Genomic DNA, 11,913 nt, shown 5'->3' on the forward strand with positions numbered 1-11,913 from the left:
GCCCACTCCTCTTCCTCCCTCCCCCCTGTCGCTCGTCACTTTTCCCCTCCTACTCCCTAGCCCTGCCTGGGTCAGGAGGGATTTGCCTGTGGAGCTGGGGCTGGGAGCTGCAGCCGCCTAATGAAGGTAGGAGACGGTCCTGGCTGAATACGGGCTGGCACGGATGATGACCCAGTGCCTCCCTGCCTCCCTGGCTTGCAGTAACCAGACTTTGGGTGTCCAGTCAGTAGATCTGACTTTCCAGACTAAAACCAGGCACCTGGCCACACTAGAGTTTAGACAGCACTTTGGTTTAACACAGAAAAGATTCCAGAATTTTTCGATCAAAGAATCACGAGAGTTAAATAGAGAAGAAGAATACAATATTAACATAGTCTAGTCTGACCTCTTCCATATCACAGGCCAGAGATCATCACCAAGTAATTCCTTCATCAAGCCCAGAACGTCTGATTGAGTTACAGGGTGACATTATAGACAATCATCCAGGGTATGTCTGCACGGCAACTAGACACCTGCTGCTGGCCCGTGGCAGCTGACTCCGGCTCGTGGGGCTCAGGCTGTGGGGTGGTTTCATTGCTGTGAGGAGGGTGGGTCCCAGAGCCCAGGCTCCAGGCCGAGCCCGGAAGTCAAAACAATGAAACAGCCTGCAGCCCGAGTCAACTGGAACGGGCCAGCCATGGGTGTCTAGTTGCCATGTAGACATACCCACAGTCTTGATTAAGAGACTCCAAGATCTAGGCTGCAGGGGTGTTCGCAGTATGTGTAGACACCCCCGGGCTAGCTTTGATCCGGTGACACACAATCCACTTTACCTCCCATGGCAAGTTGCTCCTGTTGTGTCTGTTGTTCTTTACACGACAACGCAATAGGAAGACAGGATCATGGCACAGTTGAGCTCCCACACAATGGTGTTGTCAAGCTGTACACAACCATGCTGGGCCTAGTTACTCCCACACTGCTACAGAACACAGCGAGTGCTGTCCTGGAGCCACAGGACCAAGGCTGCGTCCCTGCTTTTAAACAGTCCCTTGGTGGAACCCTTCAGTGCCCCAGGGTAGCTCCTTCCGTCAGGCCAGGCCTCACCCTCTTCTAGACTGAGTCTCTGCGCTTCGGCCCTCCTGCTTCACATCATGAGCTCTGCCCAGCATGTCCAACTGAGGCACGAAGAGGGGAAAAGTCTCTCAGCTGGAGTCTAGGCACCTCAGCAAGTATCACCAGGCAGCGTTTCCAAAACCGTTGGGTTCATTGGCGAACTGGAACTCAGTCCTTGATTCAGCACAGGGAGACAACGGTTAAGACATCGTGCCTCTGGCCAAGCGAAGCTTCTACGGGATCCATTCCAGGCTCCGTGCTCAGCCGCTCCCGAAAGCCGACTCCTCCTCCCCGGCCTGCCACTGGTCCTTTGTTCTCAAGCTGGGGCTTCTGCTCAGCTTCCCTGCTGGGGGTGGGAACCCATCTCCCTCTGGCCAATAGGTTTCCTTAATGGTCCCGTTGATTGCATCCCGGGCAGCGAGGGGGTCATACACACCTTACATCTCCTGCGCTTCCCCCAGAGTACCTTTTTGCCCTTCCAGAGAGCAGTGCAAAATAGAGGGGAAACTGAGGCATACATGGGCATCATAAAAACATGACTGAAAATTACCACATTGTCACGAGTGCCCCTAGCGGACTCAGATGCTATTGAAAGGGGTACACTGCCCTATATTTGCTATGCTGCCAGTGGCTAATTAACCTTGCTTCAGATTTTATGCCTGGTTCTAGCCTGAATTTGTCTGGGTTCAGTTTCCAGACATTGGATTTCATTCTGCCTGTGTCCACTCAGTCAAATTTCCCAGCTAACGGGCAGGATAGAACATCTAGCAAAGGTCTTTTGGTCCCCATTACTTGTATCTGACCACCTCATGGGCTTTGATGCATTTATCCAAACGCAACCCATGTGAGGTAGGGAAGTCTTATTAGGGTGACCATATTTCCCCAAGGGAAAACAGGACACCGCGTGGGGTGTTAATTTTGGGTTAATTTTAGAGGTGAGAGCAACAAGGGTGATGTCGTGGTGGGCATCTGCTATAGACCACCGGACCAGGAGGATGAGTATTTCTTCGGACAATTAACTGAAGTTTTCAGAACACGGGCCCTGATTCTCATGGGGGATTTCAATCACCCTGACATCTGCTGGGGGAGCAATCCAGCAGTGCAAGACAATCCAGGAAGTTTTTGGAGAGTGTTGGGGTCAACTTCCTGGTGCAAGTGCTGGAGGAACCAACCAGGGGCCATTTTCCTCTTGACCTGCTGCTAACGTACAGGGAAGAATTGGTAGGGGAAGTAGAAGTGGGTGGCAACCTGGGCAGCAGTGACCATGAGATGGTTGAGTTCAGGATCCTCACAAAAGGAAGAAAGGAAAGTAGCAAAATACAGACCCTGGACTTCAGAAAAGCAGACTTTGACTCACTTAGGGAACTGAGGGGCAGGATCCCCTGGGAGGCTAATATGAGGGGGAAAGGAGTCCAGGAAAGCTGACTGTATTTTAAAGAAGCCTTATTGAGGGTGCAGGAACAAACCATCCCGATGTGCAGAAAGAACAGGAAATATGGCAGGCGACCAGCTTGGCTTAACAGAGAAATCTTCGGTGAGCTTAAACACAAAAATGAAGTTTACAAGAAGTGGAAACTTGGTCAGATGACTAGGGAGGAGAATAAAAATATTGCTCAAGCATGCAGAGGTGTAATCAGGAAGGCCAAAACACAACTGGAGTTGCGGCTAGCAAGGGCTGTGAAGGGTAACAGGAAGGGTTTCTACAGGTATGGTAGCAACAAGAAAAAGGTGAGGGAAAGTGTGGGACCCTTACTGAATGGGGGAGGCAACCTAGTGACAGATGATGTGAAAAAAGCTGAAGTACTCAATGCTTTTTTGCCTCGGTCCTCACAGACAAGGTCAGCTGTCCTGAGCAACACAGTATGGGGAGGAGGTGAGCAGCCCTCAGTGGTGAAAGAACAGGTTAAGGACTATTTAGAAAAGCTGGACATGCACAAGTCCATGGGACCAGATCTAATGCATCCAAGTGTGCTGAGGGAGTTGGCTGATGTGATTACAGAGCCATTGGCCATTATCTTTGAAAACTCGTGGCGATCAGGGGAGGTCCCAGACGATTGGAAAAAGGCAAATATAGTGCTCATCTTTAAAAAAGGGAAGAAGAAGGATCCTGGGAACTACTGGCCAGTCAGCCTCACCTCAGTCCCTGGAAAAACCATGGAGCAGGTCCTCAAGGAGTCCATTTTGAAGCACTTGGAGGAGAGGAAGATGATCAGGAACAGTCAATATGGATTCACCAAGGACAAGTTATACCTGACCAACCTGATTGCCTTCTATGATGAGATGACTGGCTCTGTGGCTATGGGGAAAGCAGTGGACGTGATATATCTGGACGATCTCCCACAGTATTCTTGCCAGCAAGTTAAAAAAGTATGGATTGAATGAATGGACTATAAGGTGGATAGAAAGCTGGCTAGATTGTCGGGCTCAACAGACAGTGATCAGTGGCTCGATGTCTAGTTGGCAGCCGGTATCAAGCAGAGTGCCCCAGGGGTCAGTCCTGGGGCCGGTTTTGTTCAACATCTTCATTAATGATCTGGATGATGGGATGGACTGCACCCTCAGCAAGTTTGCGGATGATACTAAGCTGGGAGGAGAGATAGATATGCTGGAGGGTAGGGATATGGACCAGAGTGACCTAGTCCATATTGTTGGAGGATTGGGCCAAAAGCAATCTGATGAGGTTCAACAAGGACAAGTGCAGAGTCCTGCACTTAGGACAGAAGAATCCCATGCACTGCTACAGGCTGGGGACCAACTGGCTAAGCAGCAGTTCTGCAGAAAAGGACCTGGGGATTACAGTGGATGAGAAGCTGGATATGAGGCAGCAGTGTGCCTTTGTTGCCAAGAAGGCTAACGGCATATTGGACTGCATTAGTAGGAGCATTGCCAGCAGATCAAGGGAAGTGATTATTCCCCTCTATTCGGCACTGGTGAGGACACATCTGGAGTATTGCATCCAGTTTTGGGCCTCCCACTACAGAAAGGATGTGGACAAATTGGAGAGTCCGGTGGAGGACACTGAAAATGATCAGGGGGCTGGAGCAAATGACTTATGAGGAGAGGCTGAGGGAACTGGGCTTGTTTAGTCTGCAGAAGAGAAGAGTGAGGGGGGATTTGATAGAAGCCTTCAACTACCTGAAAGGGGGTTCCAAAGAGGATGGAGCTCGGCTGTTCTCAGTGGTGGCAGATGACAGAACAAGGTGTAATGGTCTCAAGTTGCAGTGGGAGAGATCTAGGTTGGATATTAGGAAACACTGTTTCACTAGGAGGGTGGTGAAGCACTGGACTGGATTACCTAGGGAGGCGGGGGAATCTCCATCCTTAGAAGTTTCTAAGTCCTGGCTTGACAAAGCCCTGGCTGGGATGATTTAGTTGGGGTTGGTCCTGCTTTGAGCAGGGGGTTGGATTTGATGACCTCCCTGTGGTCTATTCTTACCCTAATCTCCTATGATTCTTTGATTCTATGGAGGGAAAGACAGCCCCTTGGAAGTCCGGCTGGTGATTACTCAAAACCATCTCAGACTGTGGGTAACTATATCTGGGATGTCCTATACCTATTGCCTATGTGTGTGTGTGTGTGCTTAATAGCTAGTAAATAGTAGTTTTAGATAAGAGCATGCTCACTTGTATCAATCATTTATCAGACGGAAATTGCTGTGTCCCCACTCATTTGTTCCTGACACCTCCTGGAGTAAGACAGTTTAGTACTCCTGGGAGACCCCGGGTAACAGTTACACCAAAAATAAACATCAGGATGCATCTTCAGGCTTTATGCCTCTATATTAGCTAAATTCTCTTTTCTAGCAGACATTACCTATTGCCTCTGACTGGGTTCCCAGCATACCCACATCATCACTGAAGGGATCCAGTGTTTCATGAGCAGCTTCCCGCTTCGGCTGACCCCCAGTTTCTGGATAAAAAAACCTTAGGCACAAGCTGTCCCCCCCTTTTTGTTTCTTTCTACTGGCATGATGATTCACGTTTATTCAGAGTCAGTGAAACTCCCTCCTTTCTTAGGCCGGGCCTACACTAAAAAGTTAGGTTGACCCAGCTACATTGGTCAGTGGTGTGAAAAAGCCACCCCACCCGAGCGACATAGTTAAGCCGGTGTAGACCCTTCCATCATGCTAGATACCTCCTGTCATGGAGGTGGATTACCTATGCCAATTGGAAGACTCTGAAAGCTGGCTGGGATGGGCTGTGCTACGTAGGCGGATATCCACCGGGATTCTCATTCTCCCTTCCAGGCGAGGCGGGGCTGCTGGTGGTGAAGATCACGAAGAGCGCCCCATTCCACGGCTACGCGGGCAACCGCCAGAAATCAGAGAAGAAGGTCCTGAGGGACGTGATGAAGAAGGGAGACCTCTATTTCAACAGCGGAGACCTCCTCATGGTAGACCATGAGGGCTTCATATATTTCCAGGACCGGGTGGGAGACACGTTCCGGTAGGTTCCATGGCAAGCCATTAACCTCCTTTGATCCAGCCGCTATCCCCTCATGGTTGGGATGAACTGGGGAGCCCGATGCTGGTAGCACCTATAGAATAGAATCATAGAATCATAGAATATCAGGGTTGGAAGGGACCCCAGAAGGTCATCTAGTCCAACCCCCTGCTCGAAGCAGGACCAATTCCCAGTTAAATCATCCCAGCCAGGGCTTTGTCAAGCCTGACCTTAAAAACCTCTAAGGAAGGAGATTCTACCACCTCCCTAGGTAACGCATTCCAGTGTTTCACCACCCTCTTAGTGAAAAAGTTTTTCCTAATATCCAATCTAAACCTCCCCCAATGCAACTTGAGACCATTACTCCTCGTTCTGTCATCTGCTACCACTGAGAACAGTCTAGAGCCATCCTCTTTGGAACCCCCTTTCAGGTAGTTGAAAGCAGTTATCAAATCCCCCCTCATTCTTCTCTTCTGCAGGCTAAACAATCCCAGCTCCCGAAATATAAAACCCCTACAAGTGGCTGGGACCCTATTGTGTGATGTGCTGTACACACAGATATAACAGTAACTAGTTCTCACAGAGAAATTTACAACGGCGATAGGGCTCATTGCCTCCATTTTATAGATGGGGAAACTGAGGCACAGAGAGGGAGCGTGACAGGTCCAATGTCACCCAGCAGCAGACCTGGGAACAAAACCCAGGTCTTCTCAGTCCCTACTATCAGTCCCTACTTCTCAGTCCCTACTACTCAGTCAGGGTGCTACATCTGCTAGGCCACGTTGCCTCCCCTCAGCTACAAAAAGATGGTCCAGGAGCCAAAGAATTTACTGTCTGGGTCTGTCTGGGTTTTCAGGAGCCTAACTCAGATTGCTCTTGTGTGCCTGACCACTATAGGCAAGTGCAAGCAGGAGGTGGAAGAATCAGCCATAGAAGATAAAATAAAGCCCATGGGAAAAACTGTCAAAAGCACTAAAGTAACTTAGGAGGGACTTATGTCTACACAGCAAAAATAAAGAAAGAAATAATTGAATAAATAAATAAAATACATACCCCGTGGCATTGAGTTTAGAGCCCAGATTAACTGGTTTGGGCTTGCAGGGCTAACGCTGCCAGGCTAAAATGAGCAGTGTAGAGATTCGGGCTCGGGCTGGAACCCAGGCTCCAAGATCCTCGCCTCTCACCCCATTCCAGCCGAGCGCAAATAGCTACACAGCTATGTTTAGCCCCATGAAACAGAATCAGTTGACCTGGGCTTCAAAACTTGCTGCTGTGGGTCTCTTTGTGCTTGTGTAGATGTACCCTATGTGTTATTTGGAAAAGCGATCTAGGGCTTGTCTACAATACACTACACATGCTTTACTGGTATACCCATGACAGCAGAGCCCCCTGCTGGAGACACAGTGTATGTTGACAGAAGGCGTTAAACCATAGTGGGGCCTGGCAGAATTCGATTCTTAATTTTTTTTTTATTTCAACAGATGATAGCGATGTTTCTTTTAAAGACTTTTTTTTAGATGTTTATCCATGTAAATTTTCACAGCTGCACAAAATCCTGCAGGGGGGAGGGTCTGACAATTATTTAGTGTCAGTAGATGTTGAGGTTCAAAAAGATAAAAGCTTTATAAACCACTAAAGAACAAATGATCAACATTGCATGTCAAAATCGACAAAGTAAATATCCTTAAATCAACAAAAAATACCTGGTTTTATTGTGCATCCATTTCAAAAGGCTACATCCCTGGATTGTGATTCTAATGAGCAGCATTTTTCTTACTTTGCCGATCTGTAAATTTAGATTATTATTGATGGAAATATTTTTTTCGTCTGTTTGTGTACCATCGTTTACCTTCTAAGCCTAGAGGAGGCTAGCCTAGATGATCACAGTGGTCCCTTCTGGCCTTGAAATCTATTAGTCCATGTGGGTGGATGGATGGATGGATGGATGGATAGAAAAATAGATTCCTCTGTTCTCTCTTGTCAGCTGGAAAGGAGAGAACGTTGCCACGACGGAGGTGGAGACGACACTGGCGGCAGTGCAGTTCATTCAGGAAGTCAACGTCTACGGGGTGCCGGTCCCAGGTGCGTACCCAGCAGCAGGACATCTCATGTCACCTTGACACTGTGGCTCACCACGGGAGGCTCCATTCTGAGGCAGCTTTTAAAAGCCGTTGCGTAGCGTGTCTGTGTCGGGGTCTGTGTCTTTCTTTGGGTGGGGAGGGACCCTGGGATTGAAGAAAGCCATGCAAAGCCTGGAGGAATAGTTCTCTCCACTGCAGAAATCACTGTGTTATTCAGGAGGTGAGGCCTGATGCTCAGAGTGGCCTGAAAAATCTACGGATCCTTCCATGAACAATCTGTGCCCAGGTCTCAGCATATGTTCATTAGCGCTGTGCAAATCGTGGCGATTTTAGTTCACTGGCAGTTCTGAAAAATACAATAAAAAAATTGTTTCTGGTCAAACCCAATGATCTGAGGTCTGGAAAACCAGCCTTATAGTGAGAGACGAAAACAACTCTGTCTGCTGAGTTTATCCAAGAGATGAGGTGCCATGAGCAAAGCCTACAAAGCCTATGGCTCTTTCATCTAGCACCAAAAGGCTCCTCCGATGGCTGGATGCTAGACAAACTCAGGCTAGTGATAAGATGCAAGTGTTTAAGAGTGAGGGGAATTTGCCAGTGGAGCAACTCGTCTAGGGACGTGGTAGATTCTCCATCATTTGAAGTCTAAATGTCTCTTTCTAAAGGATCTGCTGTAGCTTGAACAGAAGTTGTAGACTTCATGCAGGAATGGTGGGTAAAATTCTTTGGCCCGGGTTTCTCAAGAGATCAGACTAGATGGTCATAATGTTCATTCTGAGTTTAAAATTGATCACCCGGCCTCGCTTAGGCTATGTTATGTTATATTAGCAAGTGTTATGTTAGCACTTCACAGGGTATGTCTACACTGCCCAGCTAACCTGGGCTCCCACCCTAGTTTTAGCTCAAAAGTCTCTCCAGTTCACACAGAACAAATCTCTGGCCTGGGTCCGGAAGCGCTTTCAATCTGGGCCCACTGACACAGCTGCAGGGTTGGGTTAGAGCCCGGGCTCTGCTTTAACTCGGGCTGGAACCTGCCTGCTTTACAGTGAGGCTAAATCACTTGAATGTGGAAAGTCCTCCAGTGCCCTTCCCACAATTCCCCCCGAAGGACAGGTGAGCTCTCCTGCCACTGATGCTATAGACTGGGAAAGAAGCCTAGAGCATCTGAGCGCAAAGAACCGTGGGCTGTGCCCCCAGACACAGACCTGAGTGAGTGCAGAGACAGTAACTCCAGTAGGGCTTTGCCATAGAGAGGCTCTCACCCAGGCTAGGCTAACCCAGGTGCTCAGACCCGGGATAATTGTGCAGTGTAGACAGAGTCAAAGTTAACCTGGGCCAGCTAATGCCTGCTTCACATAATGCCTTAAAACGCCTAGTCTGGACAAAGCCCGACACTTTGTGCGTGTGTTTCAGGACACGAAGGCAAGATTGGAATGGCAGCAATACGACTGAAGGAGGGGATGGTTTTTGATGGTGAAAAACTCTACACACACGGCAAGGATTTCTTGCCAAACTACGCCATTCCTCGCTTTGTCCGCCTGCAGGTAAGAGATCCTTTTGCCTGGCCCTTTAAGCCGGGGGGGGAGGGGGCAGGCTGAAGGACCCTGACTCAGTAGGTAAATTTTGTGGCCAAAGGCTTAACTGTGGTTCGTTATGAAATGTACTCAAGAGGCCAAATAACCAATGTCAGTCAGGTTTATTGCTATAAGCCAACAGTACCACAGTACAAGGAAAAGGTTCGGTGTGATACCAGTCTCCGGAAAACCATCTCATGCAGCATTGTTAGAACCTAAACATAAGAACGGCCACACTGGGTCGGACCAATGGTGCATCTAGCCCAGTATCCTGTCTTCCGACAGTGGCCAGTGCCAGATGGTTCAGAGGGAATGAACAGAACAGGGCAATTTATCGTGTGATCCATCCCCTCTTACATTCACCTTACGCAGAAATTGTGTTCCCGAGTTACCCCCGAAAGGCTGTCTTTGTATACCCTGCCTCTTTACAAGTAAAAGGTACTGCTGTGTATGTCATGTGAGACTAGATTTAACCAATCAGCTTTCTACCTAGGTAACCTGGTCCAGGACTGGCAGAACTTCTTCTGTTGTGTCTCCACTCGGGAGCTGTGCTGGCATAGCTAAACCAGCCAATGCTCTGAGTAATGCTGTTCCCCTCCTCCATGGGGGATGACCAGAGACAAAGCTAAAATTCTAGAGCTAAAAGCATCAGCCTTCACCTCTTTGAGCTAAAGCAGCGACTCCACTAGCAGGCAGCTGCAGTAGACTCTTATCCTCTTATGTGGCATAGAGTGAGCCGGCTCCTGCAGCACTTTGTGTGTTTTGTTACACAGGACGCTCTGGAGGTCACGGGGACGTTCAAGCAGTGCAAAGGGCAGCTGGTGAAAGAGGGGTTCAATCCAGCTCTCATCAAGGACCCCCTGTTCTTCCTGGACGAATCGGAGAAGCGTTTTGTGCCCATGAGCCCTCAGATCTACAGCTCCATCCTGGACATGAAACTGAAACTCTAAGGGTCTTGCTTCTGCCTTCTGTAACTAATGTGTTAATGGTCCTAGCAATGAAGCCAGGATGCCCCCAATTTGGGTTTCTCAGGATCCATCCAAGGAGGGGTAATTGCCTCCAGTTCTGTTCTAATCTGCTGATAATCTCATGATTTTGTAATGATGGCTTTGTGCATCATTCTGCTCTCTGAGAATCTTGCAGAAAATATAGGGGGTTTTTTTTGGCGGGGGGGAGGTTCTTTACATGTGAATTTCACCCTTGAAACTTCTCACCCTCTGTTGTAGCTCATATTGAACTCCATGATGTGGAAAAGATTTGTGATTATAGAAGTGAGAATTTGGGGGGGGGGGGTGGATAGTAAATCCCCCCCCCCAATGCATTTTTCGGGGCACTGAAACTATTTGCAAATTGCAGTCAAGTTCATAGAAAAGTAGGGGAGGAAGGACCCCAAGAGGTCATCAGGTCCGGCCCTCCACGCTGAGGTAGGATCAAGTAAACCTAGATCACCCCTGACAGTTGTTTGTCCGACCCGTTCTTAATAACCTCCAGTGACCAGGATGCTACAACCTGTTCCGCAGCCTAACTACCCTTTCAGTTAGCAAGTTTTTCCTAATAACTAACCTAAACCTCCCTTGCTGCAGATTAAGCCCATTAGTTCTTATCCTACCTTCAGTGGACAGGCAGAACAACCAATCCCCATCCTCTTTATAACAGTCCTTAGCAAATTTGGAGACTGTTATCAGGTCCCCCCTTCAGGCTTCTTTTCTCAAGACCAAACATGTCCAGTTATTTCAACCTTTCCTCCTAGGTCAGGTGTTCTCAACCTTTGGTCATTTTTGTTCCTTTCCTTGGGACTCTCTCCGATTTGTCCACAAATTCAGTGAATAGGTTTGGCCAAAAAAAATCCCAGAAAACCAAAATTTCAGAACGGTTAAAATGGTTCACTTTGAGCTATGCCACCTGGAGGACCTTTCCCAGACCCGAAGAAGCACTCTGTGTGGCTCGAAAGTGTGTCTCTCCCACCGGCAGAAACTGGTCCCATAAAAGATATTACCTCACCCATCTGGTCTCTTCATTCGGAATCGATAGTTAATGTCACTTTGATTCATTTGAAATGTTCTGTCTGTCCTGAATGGAGTTTTTGGAGGTTTGTTTCGATGAGCCAAAAAACCATCAGCTTCAGTTTGAACCAAACCCAGTTTTGTTTTGTTTATTTTTAATTTTCCGGTTTGGACACCTGTCAGGAGTGAGAACCTGCAGCTAGTCTGGTTACCTGCTAGCTTAACTGCCTCACAGTGTAATGGCGCAACTGGCTGCCAATTTAGACACCTGACTGACCCTGTTGGGCTTCCCTCCAAGCCCTTTTTCTCCTCGGCTTCCCAAGAATTCAGTTCGACCCTGGATGTCGTTGCTCACATACCTTTATGCGGCCTACAGCAAAGCAGTTTGCAGTTGATCAGACTCACACTCAGTGGGCGGATGCAGATCCAAAATGATGCAGGAACCTTCTTTCTTTACATGCATTTGCTCACACGTTGCGTTGCGCATGTTACGTCAGGAGCTCTCAACCTTTTTCTCTCTGAGCCCCCCCACAACATGCTATAAAAACTCCATGGCCCACCTCTGCCACAGTAACTGGTCTTTTCTGCATGTAAAAGCCAGGGCTGGCATTAAGGGGTAGCAAGCAGGGTGGTTGCCTGGGGGCCCCATGCCCTGGCGCCCCCCACAAAGCTACATTGCTCGGCCTTCAGTGTCAGTCCCCAGTGGCTGGGCTCAGTGCC

General features: G+C 48.5%; 1 protein-coding gene across 1 annotated transcript in view; it reads left to right on the top strand.

Annotated features, from left to right (window-relative positions):
• SLC27A5 (solute carrier family 27 member 5) overlaps positions 1 to 11,245 on the top strand; it is a 37,279-nt gene extending 26,034 nt beyond the window's left edge. The window contains exons 7-10 of the mRNA XM_077840432.1: positions 5,340 to 5,538; positions 7,520 to 7,617; positions 9,030 to 9,160; positions 9,964 to 11,245. Of these exons, the coding sequence (XP_077696558.1) occupies positions 5,340 to 5,538; positions 7,520 to 7,617; positions 9,030 to 9,160; positions 9,964 to 10,140 (605 nt within the window). The 3' untranslated portion in view covers positions 10,141 to 11,245. The remainder of the gene's footprint in view (positions 1 to 5,339; positions 5,539 to 7,519; positions 7,618 to 9,029; positions 9,161 to 9,963) is intronic.
• The last annotated feature ends 668 nt before the right edge of the window (positions 11,246 to 11,913 follow it).

This window comes from Eretmochelys imbricata, chromosome 23 (assembly GCF_965152235.1).
Source record: "Eretmochelys imbricata isolate rEreImb1 chromosome 23, rEreImb1.hap1, whole genome shotgun sequence".
Taxonomy (NCBI): domain Eukaryota; kingdom Metazoa; phylum Chordata; order Testudines; family Cheloniidae; genus Eretmochelys; species Eretmochelys imbricata.